The sequence below is a fragment of the Corvus moneduloides genome, chromosome 19 (genome assembly GCF_009650955.1).
Source record: "Corvus moneduloides isolate bCorMon1 chromosome 19, bCorMon1.pri, whole genome shotgun sequence".
Taxonomy (NCBI): domain Eukaryota; kingdom Metazoa; phylum Chordata; class Aves; order Passeriformes; family Corvidae; genus Corvus; species Corvus moneduloides.
The window spans coordinates 11,363,611-11,376,902 of record NC_045494.1 but is presented as its reverse complement, the minus strand read 5'-3'; the positions used below and the strand labels follow the sequence as shown (position 1 = coordinate 11,376,902).

The 13,292-nt window shown below is 62.8% G+C and overlaps 1 protein-coding gene and 1 long non-coding RNA gene across 2 annotated transcripts; one reads left to right on the top strand and one right to left on the bottom strand.

Annotated features, from left to right (window-relative positions):
- Positions 1–2,953: 2,953 nt before the first annotated feature.
- Positions 2,954–6,153, bottom strand: LOC116453593. Its single transcript, XR_004243859.1, has 2 exons — positions 5,870–6,153; positions 2,954–4,564 (listed from the first exon to the last, which is right to left on the bottom strand). It is a non-coding gene; the product is annotated as an uncharacterized LOC116453593 (long non-coding RNA).
- Positions 6,154–8,498: 2,345 nt separating this feature from the next.
- RNF222 (ring finger protein 222) lies at positions 8,499–13,042 on the top strand. The gene is made up of 2 exons (XM_032129362.1): positions 8,499–8,690; positions 10,427–13,042. The coding sequence occupies exon 2, from the start codon at positions 10,458–10,460 to the stop codon at positions 11,103–11,105; it is 648 nt and encodes a 215-aa protein (XP_031985253.1). The 5' UTR covers positions 8,499–8,690; positions 10,427–10,457; the 3' UTR covers positions 11,106–13,042.
- The last annotated feature ends 250 nt before the right edge of the window (positions 13,043–13,292 follow it).

The following is a 13,292-nucleotide window of genomic DNA, read 5'->3' as shown; positions in this document are numbered from 1 at the left end:
CCGCATCCTGCGCCTGCTGCCCCGCTGCCCGCACGGCTCCTCTGCCCACGGAGCAGGGAACTCTCTGCGAACTGAGGTTTTTGGAGTTCCGCAGGGACCCCCGGTGGCCCCGAGCCGAGCTCAGGAGAGCTGACAGTCTCCACGCTGGTTTTCTCATCCCCCGTTTTCCCGGCACAGCGGCTCCCGCTGCCCCCGCGCTGCCCCCGTGCCCGACGTGTCCCGCGGTCCCCGGGCCGTTCCTCTGCCGGGCTTCCCGGGCGGGCCCTGCCCCGCAGCCGGCCCGCGGCTCCCCGGCACTGCCCCGATACTTGAGCTGGCTTTGCGCGTTCCATTTCCTGCCCTGTAATTAGCTGCCCGGGCTGTCATCGGCGGCGGGCGGTGCGGCCGGGATGCCCCCGTGCTTCCCTTGCCGCGGGCCGGTGCTGCCGGCAGTGGCCGTGTCCCAAACCGCAGCTGGGACAGCCGGGACAGCCAGTGTCCTCCGTGGGCACGGTGCCACCATGGCACCACCTCTGTCCCCACGGCCTTTGCCGTGTCCCATCCACTTGCACATGGGATTGTCCATGGTTGATGCTCCGATGCTTTTCCTGCCTTTCCCATGGATTAGTGCAGACAAGCCGAGGATGAAAAGCACAGACCTTTCCCCAGCCGGGTGTCCAGCCAGCCGTGGCTGTCCCCTGACACCTTCACGGGCCTTTCTGGGTCACCCTGTGTGACCTGGGTGAGGCACAAGGCCACAAATGCTGCTGAGCTGTGTCAGAGCGCTGGGCCCAGGACGTGCAGCACAGCACGGCCCCGAGACACCTGAATTAGAGGCTGTGACAGGAGGGGAAGCCACAGCGTCCTGGGAGCAGTCATCCTTTGGTGACAAACTGCCCTTGGAGCTGCCTCATCCCTCCTGGGAACAGAGCCTTGTTCCCAGTCTGCCTTCATGCACCTTCTGCTGTGTCTCTGTTCCCAGAGGCTGCTGCTGGTGCTGCCACAGCCTGGACCACCCCGCCCACCTCCCACCTTCTCCCTTCCACTGACCCTCCCCCTGGCTCACTGACACCCTCTCTGGAGGGCAGGGAGGGACACTGAGGCGGCTGTGGAGAATCTGGAGGCCTGTCTGGGAGAGTATCTCCTTTCCTGGGATCCAGCCCTGAGCTGCTCCGAGTTGGGAGGAGCCAGAGCTGGTGGTGCTGAGCTCTGGGGCAGGCTGGGCACCCATTCTTGTGCTCTGAGGCAGGCTGGGTGCCCAGCCCTGTGATCTGGAGCAATCTGTGTGCCCACCACTGCGATCTGGAGCAGGCTGGGTGCCCGGTTTTCCCACTGCACTTCAGAAGCCATAAAGAAATGTCGTACTCTGTTTGCATCGTGCATCCCACATGTCTTGGGGCAGCTTTTTCCTCACCCTTCAATGACAGAGCAGCTCCTCTGAGGGGACAGAGGTGTGGTACAGCCACTTGTCCCTGGGGACTCACGGGGGTGAGAGGGCTCTGTGCACCCCTGGCTATTTGTCCGTGGGAGGCAGGGGGTCAGTGCTGCTCCACACCGGGAGGTTTGGGGGTACCTCACTCTCCTGGATAATGCTCCACGTTGGATGTGCATGGATCTGCAACCATCCTATAATCCAAACACAGAGATCCTGACGTGGGAGGCAGCTGGGAGCGAGCTCTGTGGACAAAGAGGATTCCTTTCTAGAAAAGCCAAGGCTGTATCTATTCAATCCTAAGTTAATTCCTCAAGGGACACCCACGGAGCAGCACACCCCTGGTTTCTTTTCTCTCCAGCGGCATCCTTTAAATCCCAACCTGTGCTCCTCGTGCCTCTTTTCCCAGGACCAGGCACGGATGCCAACAGCTCCATCAAAGCCACCTTTCCGAGCCGGCTCTGCCCCTGGTGACAAACGCGCGGCGCTGGCGGGGGCTGCGTTTCCCAGGGGTGCGGGGTGCCTGCCTGGTTAACAGCGGGTTTAAGTCAATGTTTGCTCTGAGGTCACCCCCGGCTGCCCCGCATTGTGTGCGGGGCTGTTCCCATGCGGCCGCCGCGGGCCGGGCGCTGCGGGCGGCACAAAGGAGCAGTCACTCAGCATTAGCGGCCGCACAATGCGGCTCCCGCTGCCCCCGCCGCGCCCGGCTCACCACCAAAAACCCCTCCCTGAAAGGCCAGGGACAGACACGGATTCCAGCAAAAGGGGGTCTCTCCCAGGGGTGGGGGAAGCTGCTGTGGGAATTAGCTGGGGGAGTCCCGCAGTCGTGTGTGGGTGGGAGGACGGAGAACATCGGGGGGAAGGATGGCGCTGTGCTGGTGCGGAGAGACCCAAGCGGGGGACAGACGAGGCACAGGGGGGGTGTGGGGGTTCGTAATGGGCTGGGAATTGTGGATCCAGACGTGGGGCCCCACAAGGTGCAGGTACACCTGGGAATTTCCCTGGAGAGACACCGGTGGAAGTTCGGGATGGAGAAATGACCGCTGGGACTGGTGTTTGGAGAAGACCAGGGATTTCCTCACTGATCCCAGTCTTGGAGGGTTGTCCAGGACCATCGAATCCAAGCTGTGCCCAAGCCCCACCTTGTCACCAGCCCAGAGCACTGAGTGCCACGTCCAGGTGTTCCTTGGACACCTCCAGGGATGGTGATTCCACTGCTTCCCTGAGCATCCCATTCCAATGCCTGACCACCCTTTCAGTGTAGCAATTCTTCCTGACGTCCAGCGGGTTATCCTCCCCTTATTTTGACTACAGGCAGCCGAAATGCAGAGCAGACCCCACAGGACAGACCCCTCCTGCCTTCTGCCACTGGAGCTGGGCAGCTGCACTTCGTGCTGAGCATCCTCCTCTCGAGAACCCACTTGGGGTTCTGGTTGGCAACTGAGTGCTCCAGGGGGTGGTGGAGCAGCTCCTCCTGCAGACCCTCCACTCACAGCACTGTGTGGTCAAATGATTGGAAAAATCATTAAATCAACCCAAACGGAGTGTTTAGCGTTCCTTTTACTGAGCCTTTTCTTTCTGTGCTGCTCCAGAGCTGCTGCACGGTGAGAAGCACATGTCCTGCACATGTCCCAGTTAAAGGCAGCATCACCTCTGCAATCCCAGCCCTGCAGGAGCCAGGCTGGGAGAAAAAACCCAAACCGTGACACCACCGGGCAGCCTAAACCACGGGGAGCATCCCATTTGGGTAAAAGGCTCCAAAACCCAGTTCCAGTAGGTTTTCTCCTGGAACTGTAGGATTTCTATGCCTTCCCCCCTGGAATGAGGCTCGAGGGAGCTGCCTGGAGGGGATGGTGGAAGGAGTCAGGCAATCCCCGCTGTGCGGGGGACGCTGGGGTTACAGCATCCCTGCGGTGACCTGGCTCATGGCACGGCACAGACGGCCACCGGGACAGTGCCAGGTCTACATCGGGCTGGTGTGATCCCCCAGAGGGGCTGGGCGGGCACCGGGGCAGGGCGACAAGCCAGGGGACAATCTGGCCGTGTTTGATGGCAGGGTTTGTTGCTGGGTCCCCCCCCGGGTCGGATTTGTTGCTCCCCATCCTGGCCCCGGTGCCGGGGAGGGACTGCAGGGTTTGGGGCTGGGCAGAACCCCCAGCCTGAGCCCCGGGGGAGCTCAGCCCGGCCGGGCAGGGCTCTGTGCAGGGCGGGGGGAGCTGCCAGCCCCAGCTGCCGCTGCTCAATAGTCCCTTCTTGTCCCCGAGCATCTGCCCGCGGCCCTCAAAGCCGCATTGTTTCCCCATTAGGCACACGGGATTCCCACTGCGGCAACTCCATCCCGCTGGGAAGCGGCATCCCGGAGGGGCCGGGCTGGGATGGGAGGTGGAGACCAGGGGGGATGGACGTGGGGGGCAGCCCAAGGCCAGGGGAGGGGGACACGGGCCAGATCGTGCCACTGCCACATCCAGGGGGCTCCTGCAGCCCCTCAGCCTCTCAGGGTGACCTTGTTTGGTGAGGGAAAACCCCTTTGGTGGGGAATAACCGATGAAGGAGCCCCTGGAGACTGGAGCTGCCCTCCCAGGCGTGGGAAAGCCCAGTGAGCGTGGGGCTGTGTGGCTCCGCACGGACGGGATGGGACAAATCTGCGATATTTGGTGTCAGAATAAGACTCCAAGGGAGTCCAGTAAGGCTCCCGGCAGGCCCAGGGACATCCCCGGCGGTGCTGGCAGCAGCAGGGAGGCAGGGGCAGGTCAGGGCTGTGGCACCGCACAGCCCCTTCTGCAGCCTGGGACCGGGGAGCGGAGATCGGGCAGGGTTTGAGGCACACCCAGCTGCTCCTCGGTGTGGGATAAGCACGGACCCCGTGGGACGGAGGAGGAAGAGCAGATCCCATCGATCCTGGTGATCCATGATCGATCCCAGCACCCCAGCCGGTGGGGACCGTCACCTCCTCTCCTCGGCTGGCGCTCCTCGACTTGCCTTCAGTGCTCCCTGCACTGTGTTTTTCTGGTGCCAAAGCACATCCGTGAGCACCATCTCCTGGGCACCGCGGAAATCATCGAGGAGAAGCTGAGGGAGGAGCTTTCGTTGTGTATTTTGGGCTGTCTTGGCTAAACTGGCATCCAGGTGGTGGGGCTCCATCCTGCCAGGTGCCTGAGGAGCAGAATGGACACCCTCAGAAGGAAAAAACACTGATTTTCACACTCTAATTCAAGCAAGGCAAGCGTGGGGGAAGACGGATAAGCTTGTGTTCCCTTTAAAGAGCTTGGATTCCCCTGAAGTTTCCAGTTTTTCCAGCTATTTGAGTTTATTTTGACAGCATAGAACTGGATATAACCCAGGGCCCAGGACTCCTGGACTCTCCACCAGCACAGTGCAGCCCTGGAAAATTAATTTTGCTTCACTGAACTTCTCCCCCCGCTTGGAACATCTCCCTGGGCTGGGATCAAACATGCATTTACTCTTTTCCTGCCTTCACCTCATTCCCACCGACGCCAAGGACTCGCTGTGTTTGAGCTGGGGCTGGGAAGGGTGGGAGGAGAACGAGTTGAGCAGAAACTCCTATAAAACCTCAGGTTTGGCCAGGGGAAAACCTGAGGGGGTTTGGGAGGACTGGCCATGAGCTGGAGGGATGGGCAGGCACCAGGCACCCCTGGGGGATGGGGAAAGGGTGCAAGAGGAGTGATGGATGCAGTGTGGGAAGGATGGAGGAGAGAGGAGGCGCAGCCCCCCCTCTGCACTGCAGCCAGCCCTGCCCTGCCCTGCCCTGCCCTGCGCTGGGGACACGCTGGGGCCACTGGGCAGGGACACCAGCCCACCACAGCCACCCTTTCATGGGCCATTCATGGCTCTGAGAGAGGAGAACACGGACACGGGCATGGTGACCCCTCAGCGGCTTCTGGCAATCACTCAAGCACAGAATTCCCAAGCCAGAGGCTCTGCCCAGGGGGTTGTGCCCGCGTGGCAGAGCTCCCCATGTACATCTGCCACCAAAATTCCACCCGGCATTTCTCCCCAGGATCCTGGCCCCAGCTGAGTGCAGGGATGTGGGACACAGAAACATCCCTGTCTCATCATTCAGCATCTGGGGAATTGCAGCACGGATTTGCTATGGAATCATTGAGACCTGCAGTGATTTTTTGCCTGGCAGCAGGCTCAGATATGGAGCAATCTTGTGGCTTTAAATGTGCTTTGAAAATAAACACTTCCACATAACTCATCGTGCCTTCTCCACACCTGGCCTGGGGAAAGTTTGGGTGCTGCTGTGGAGCTCCAGGGCTGTCTCTGCATCCTCCTGTCCTTGCCAAAGGCTGCAAAGCTCTTCCCAGATGTTGCTGGGGTTGCAGGGAAGGGACCTTGGCCACCCCAAACCCTTCAGCGAGGGCTGTGTCCTCCTCTGGGTCAGAAATGTCCTCTGGTCACTGGCAGCCAATGACCTCAGCACAGAGAAGGTCTCACCTGTGGTCCCTGGAGAGGAGCTGAGCCTGGAGACACTTTCCTGCTTGGATCAAAGGATCCTGGAGCCTTTGAGGGGGCTGAACCACTGGCCAAGAGCTGGACTTGTTAAAACCTAGGGAAAGAAAATGCAGGCAGTGTTTAGGGACTTGCTTTGCCCCTGAAGTTGGTTTCTTGTCCTTCAGGCACCGTCAGACTCAGCCTTGTGCCTCAGGAAAGGTCCTGCTGCACGTGGAAGTGGGGCAAAGGCACCGAGGAGAGCCAGGGAAAGAGCGAAACTGCTGACAGAGCTGGGGCTCTGATATGCCCAAATCCCTTTGATTTTGGCGTGGTCCAAGCAGCAAAGGGAGGCAGACTCGTTTTTCCAGTGCCTATGTATAGAGCCATGAGCTTATCGTTTCCAGCTGCGGAGAGCATTCAAAGTATGGGAAACAGGAATTTCCACCCCACCTCGGCCCCAGCGGGAGCAAAACTGGGGCTGGGGAGATGCCTGGCTGCCCCAAATCTGCTCTCACTGGCCCAGATCACTCACTGGAGATCCGGGTGGGTGCAAGCAGCCCTGGCACCTCCAGCAGCTTCCAGAGGGACCAGGGGAGGGGGATGTCTGTCCAGGAGGGAGCAGGGAGGGGGACGTCTGTCCCAGGAGGGAGCAGGGATGGGGATGCCTGTCCCAGGAGGCAAGGTGCAACCCCAGCCCCGGCACAACCTCCCTGGAGAGGTTTCACCTTTGTTTTCTGATCCTCTCAATAAAACCGGGATAACAAGCGGAGCAGCTCGACCCCTGAGCCTGAGAGCTGTGGAAGGTGTTGATGTGCTCAGGGTGTCCTTGCAGGGAGGGATGGGGATTCAGGGTTCCAGAGGGCACCCCTGGGGACACCAGGGTGCCCTGGTGGGGCTGCACCCACCCTTCTCTTTCCAGAAACCAGCCCTGAGCTGTAAGCAGGGCACCCACGGGTGACAGATACTGCTGCCCACGCCCCAGCCCTGCCCCAGCCCTGCACGGCGCACGGAGGCACTGCAGGGCCTGCCTCGCTGGGGTTTGGGTACCAGGGGTCATCTCCTCTTCCACAGAGCCCCGAGGACCTTCCTGAAGCTGGGAATGTTCCTGCAGAGCAGCTCCCTGCCCCAAGGCAAGAGCTCCCTGTGTCATGGAATGGTTTGGGTTGGAAGGGACATTAGAGATCAACTCCTTCCATCCCCTGCCATGGGCAGGGACACCTCCCACTGTCCCAGGCTGCTCCAAGCCCCAATGTCCAGCCTGGCCTTGGACACTACCAGGGATCCAGGGGCAGCCTGCTCTGGGCAACCTCTCACCACCCTCACAGGGAAGGATTTCTTCCCAATATCCCACCTAAATTTCTCCTACGTCAGTCTGAAGCTATTCCCTGTGTCCTGTCCCTCCAGCCCTTGTTAACAGCCTCTCCCCATCTTTCCTGGAGCTCCTTCAGGCCCTGCAAGGCCACACTGAGGTCACCCCAGAGCTTCTCCTCTCCAGGTGAACATCCCCAGCTCTCGCAGCCTTTCCTCCCAGCAGAGCTGCTCCATCCCTCTGCTCATCCTGGAGCCTCCTCTGGGCTCTCTCCAGCAGCTCCAGCTCCTCCCTGTGCTGGGCCCTGGGGCTGGGGCAGCTCTGCAGGTGGGGTCTCACATGTCCAGGTTTCTCCTGAAGCTTTTCCCTGATGAGGACCTCAGGACTTCTGGGGCATTCAGGCAAATCCCAGTCCCGTGGGTGCATGGCCACAGTGAGGGAGGGCTTGTGGGCAGCGCCCTGGGGCCACTGAGCCCACCCCAGCACCTCCTCTGGGTGTAGCAAACAGCATCCAGATCCCTGTGGAGCTGCTTGCAAGATGAGGTGTGGGCTGAAAGTTCAGGCTGAGGGGTGACAGGGGGGCTTGGAAAGAGTTGGGATTGAGGCAGGAGCGATCCAACCTTCTGGAAGTTTTTACAGGTTTTTCAGGGAAGAGGCTTCTTGGCTCCTTGCCCGAGGGTCAGCTGAGGGACAGGCGGCTCCCTGGGACAGGGGTGAGGTGTCAGGGAACCTTCTCTGGGGAGGTTTCCACCTGCACGTGGCCAGTGGTGGCCAATGAGCCACCTGAAGCTGCTGAGACGGCCAAGCATGGGGCTCCTGCCTGCCCTGAGCCCACGGAGCTCCTGCTGCACCTGGACCACGGTTCAGGGAGATGCTGGGAGACCTCAGGGCAGGGACACAACAGCAGAGCCCCCCTGGGTGCTCGAGGGTCTTTGCTGGGTCACTCACTGTCACCCGGGGCTCCGGTCCCGTCTGAGCACACGGGACAGGGACTGCAGGGCTGGGGGGAGTGTTTGGGGTGTGGAAGGGGAGGGGGCTTGGGGACAAGGATGAGGGCAGCGGGGGTGAGGAGCCCAGGCCAGGTGGAGGACCCGGTGCAGGATGCGCAGCTCGCCCAGCCCTGCAGCCCCGGAGGGGTCCCGGCACCCCTTCACTGCCGGATTCCTTGCGATTGACCCCACAGGGACGAGCCCGGGGACACCGGGGAAGGCAGGACCGTGCCTCCCGTCCCTGCCCCCGACGCCTGACGCCAGCTCCTCGCCCACTCCCTGGCCAAGCGGGCCAATGCGAGTCCTTTAAAGCCCGAACGGGTTCCTCCGCATTCACTCGGCGGAGCTGGCCCTGCCCTGTCCCCGCTCCAGCCCTTGCACAACGCGCTCTCCCCAGACGCAGCCGGCGCCGGGTGTCCCGAAGGTGTCCCGCTGTCCCAAAGGTGTCCCGGTGCTCTCCCGGGCCAGCCCCGTGTCTGGGGACAGCCGCGCATGGAGGGGCCGCTGCCCGGGGGCTCTACAGCAGGTAAGGGGACTTTGGGGCGCGGGGGAGCAGGGGCTGAGGGCTCCTTGGGGAGCAGCAATCGCTGATCCCTCCTGAACCAGAGCAGGAGCCTGGATCTGTTCTCGTGCCTGAGGAGGGGGCGGCTCGTGGTGCTCCTGTGGCCGTGCCGGGGCAGGGTGACTCCCCCGCAGGAGGAGGGCAGGGGATGGCAGAACCTCCAGATCGGCTGGGACGGTGTCCGTGGCACTGTCACGCGTGAGAAAAGGGCTGCGGGCTGGGCTGGGTCTGAAAACGCCGCCAGGTTCTGGAAAAACCTGCAGCTGTGATGAAGGTCTGGTTCCCGAGCTGGTCTGAGAGAAGGGAGCTGAGCTGAGCATCTCCCCTTTCCCTTCTCTGCTCTGCGCCGCCCCTTCCCTGCTCGGGGAGATGCAGGGCAGAGCTTCAGCCCCAGCCCAGGCACAGATCTGGGGCTCAGAGCACTCCACAGTGCCCTGTACCGGGGCTCAGAGCACCCCACACTGCCCCAAACCCGGGGCTCAGAGCACCCCACAGTGCCCCAAACCCGGGGGCTCAGAGCACCCCACAGTGCCCCGTACCGGGGCTCAGAGCACCCCACACTGCCCCAAACCCGGGGCTCAGAGCACCCCACAGTGCCCCGTACCGGGGCTCAGAGCACCCCACACTGCCCCAAACCCGGGGCTCAGAGCACCCCACAGTGCCCCAAACCCGGGGCTCAGAGCACCCCACAGTGCCCCAAACCCGGGGCTCAGAGCACCCCACAGTGCCCCAAACCCGGGGCTCAGAGCACCCCACAGTGCCCCAAACCCGGGGCTCAGAGCACCCCACAGTGCCCCGTACCGGGGGCTCAGAGCACCCCACAGTGCCCCGTACCGGGGCTCAGAGCACCCCACAGTGCCCCAAACCCGGGGCTCAGAGCACCCCACACTGCCCCAAACCCGGGGCTCAGAGCACCCCACAGTGCCCCGTACCGGGGCTCAGAGCACCCCACAGTGCCCCACACCGCGGCCAGGGCGGGGCAGCTGAGCTTTGCGCTCCTCTCTGACTAACCCTGGCACAGCTCCAGCCTCTCTGGCTGCACCCAGCTCCGGCCTGAGCTTGGACACGGCCTGGAGATGCCATGGCCTGGCCACCAGCCCGGGCCAGCCCCCAGCAGCCTGGAAGCAGCCCGGTGTGGGGTTTGCTGCCTGCCCTGGCTGTGTCACCTCCCCCTCTGTCCCCTGTGGCTCCCGCCTGCTCCACCAACCTGGCTGCTCCACGCTCCCCCCGTCCCCCCTGAGCTCTCCGGGGTGGGAGCATCTCCCTGTCCTTGGCAGGTTCCATGGTGGGGTGGGAATTCCCAGCTCCCAGCAGCAGCAGCTGAGCACAGAGGCACTCGTGACACAGCCTGTGCCTGGAATGACACGGTCTGCCCCGGGAATTCCGCACGCACGGCTCCGGCCAGGGGCTCAGCCCTCGGCCCCTGTGGTTTTGCAGCCAGGGATTATTGCCCTGGAGGGCTCTGGAGCTGAGATCCTCCCATCATCTGTCCCTTGCCCCCAGGGCCGCACTGGGAGGTTTAATGCTGCTGAGAGTGCCCTGCCCTGTGCAGGCCATGCCAGGCGGCCGTCCCCTCCTTCTGCGAGGGTGAAGGGCAGCGGCAAGAGAGCAGGGAGGAGGAGGAGGAGGGATGAAGAGATGGACTGTGTTAATCCCTGTCACCCAGCCCCTGATTAACCCCTCGTGCCTGTCCCTGGCAGCCGAGCAGCTCCCGCGGCCACCACAGCAGGGATGTCGGAGACCTCCTCCAGCAAGGACGGAGCCCCGGCCGAGTGCCCCGTGTGCTACGAGAAGTTCCAGCCCCTGGAGGCCACGCACCGGCGGCTCAGCTGCGGCCACACCTTCTGCCACGACTGCCTGGTGAAGTGCCTGCTCTCGGCCAAGCTGGACGGGCACATCCAGAGTAGCATCATCTGCCCCGTGTGCCGCTACGTCACCTTTCTCAGCAAGAAGAAGGCTCTGTGGCCGCCCAGGGCGGGCACCAACCCCCGCGCGCTGGAGATGCCTCTGTCGCCGTCCTCCTTGTCCCAGCTGGCCAAAAGTGAGGCCAGCAACACGCTGGTGGTGCCCAGTCACTTCGTGATGCCGGTGCAGAGCCTGGAGCGGTGCTCGGCGGGCCCGCAGGGGCTCCCGGGGGTGCTGGCACGGGAAGCTCACATCTTCGTCATCAGCGACCACGGGATGCCGCTGGTGGCCGCGGACTGCGGCTCCCTGGGCGGGAGGAGCAGGGCGGACACGGCCAGCTCGGTGTCGTCCAGCCCGGCCCTGGGGCTGAAGTGCTGCCAGTCGCCCATGGCCCTGGCTGTGATGCTCGTCCTGACCGTGGCCATGCTGGCGGCCGTGCTGCCGTGGCTGCTGCTGGTCAAGAGGGACTTGTAGCAGGGATGGGATCAGCTGGGACACCAGGGTGGTGTCACTGGTGCTAGGATGGAGCTGGGGCTGGAGCCTCTCTCTAAAGGCTCCTGGAGAAAGCCCAGAAGCAGCTTCAGGTGAAGCTCTCTCATCTGAACGGACTTTCAGACCTTCCTGCAGCTCTCCGGGTGCTCACGGTGTCACTGGTGGCATTTTCTGTCCCTTTTTGTTGAAATATGGCAGGACACACCCTGCTGGTGGCTTCCTGCAGGGTCTCGGTGGAGAGGATCCTCCTGCACCCTGTGACAGCCCCTGCAGGGCCCGAGGGGGCCGGGCTGGTCCTGCCCAGCTCCTCCCCAGCTCCGGGCAGGCTGCGACTGGCATCAAGCACAGCCAAGGGCTCTGTGCACCAGAGGGTGAGGGCTGCCAGGCTGTGGGGCTGCTGGAGGCCCCCAGGCTCCCAGGATGTTTGGATCATTGCAATGCAGCCAGCCTGGAGCAGAAACTCACGGCTTCCATCCCAGGGATGGATGAAGCAGAGCCTGCAGCTGCCGGGCACGAGGGCAGTGAAACCGGAGCACGGAGAGAGTGATGCTGGCCCTGCTGAGCTCACCCTCCCCTGTGCCAGCCTCCCTGCAGTGCCATGGCACGGGAAGGGAGGCCAGCTCATCCCGCAGGCAGTCCCAGCCGTGCCCTCCCTCACCTCTCTCTGAGCTCCCCAGGGTCGTGGCCGTCCTCCCATTGTCACAGCGTCCCTCCTGCCCTGGTGACCCGGGGACAGGGGGTGGGGTGGAGGGTAGGGAGTAAACCCAAGTTCTGACCACCATAAGGAGTCAGATTTGGGATCCCACCCTGTTGTCCTTGCCAGAGCCCCGTGGCAGAGTGACATTTCCTTGTCTCTGTATCCCACTCCTGAGGTCTCACACCCAAGGACCCATTTTCACCTGTGCCAAACAGGCTGGGCACTTCTCAGCCCCCCAAACCTCCTGGCTTTGCCCTCTTGGGACTGGTCCCACCTGAGGGGACCCCAGGGTCAGCCCCCAGCCCAGGGCCCCCCTTTAGGAGGGCAGTGGGCAGCAGGGAGGCACAGCTGGGATTTGGGAATCTCTGTGCCTGCCCTCAGGGGAGGGGGAAGGGGGCTGCTGGACACCCCTGCTGGTGCTGGGGCCACTCGTGGCATCTGTCCCCAGCCCAGTCTGCACCTTCCTCACCTTTGTCCTCCTGACCCAGTCCCTGGTCCCGTGGGTGCTGCTCTCGCTCTGTCACCCGGGAATATATCACTTCATGGGCACTCAGAGTGAGCAGGACATCCCTCAGTGTCACCCCAATGCAAGCAGGGCATCCCTCAGTGTCACCCCAATGTGAGCAGGGCATCCCTCAGTGTCCCCCATTGCGAGCAGGGCATCCCTCACTGTCCCCCAATGTGAGCAGGGCATCCTTCAGTGTCACCCCAATGCAAACAGGGGATCCCTCAGTGTCCCCCATTGTGAGCAGGACGTCCCTCAGTGTCCCCCGATGTGAGCAGGACGTCCCTCACCATCACCCCAACGTGAGCAGGGTGTGATCACCCCACAGGAGGTGACAGTGGGGCACAGGGCTGGCACAGGCTTCCCATGCTCCCAGGGGAGGGACAAACATGTCCAGCAGTGCCACCGAGGTGGCTTTGGGACCAGCCAGAACTTTTCAGGGCAGCAAATAAGAACCACATGGGGCTGGGAAGGGGCAGCAGTGTGGGGCAGAGGAGCTGATGGTGTCCCCTGCCATCCCTGGGGTCACAGCTGGGGACACTGCCCTGCTGGGTTGCTGCTCCCTGTGATGGTCCTGCACTCTCCCAGCCCCGCCTCAGTGTCCCCACCCAAACCTGGCGTGCCATGACCCCGACCCCTGCGTGAAGCACTGGGGAAAAGTGCCTGAGACACCGCCCTGGAACGGAGATCCTGTTTCATAAGAAATGATGACCTGATCGTGACGTGTCCATGCCTCATTATTAATAATGAACCCTGTTATTAGTCTGTCTGGGCAATTAATGCAGAGTGCCAGGGCACCAGCCCCTTGGCACAGGGCTGCTGGGAGGTGGCCCAGGGTGGTTGCAGCCCTGGAGATATTTGGGAAGGCAGTGGGGACCGGGAAGAGCTCCAGTGGCAGCACCGGGAGGGGAGGGGGGTGGCTTGTGCTGTGTCAGGGGCAGGCACAGGACCGGGGGAGGGGGGACCG

Bases quoted from the DNA above. Each gene is read 5' to 3' on its own strand.
- RNF222 (XM_032129362.1), top strand. From the start codon at position 10,458: ATGTCGGAGACCTCCTCCAGCAAGGACGGAGCCCCGGCCGAGTGCCCC.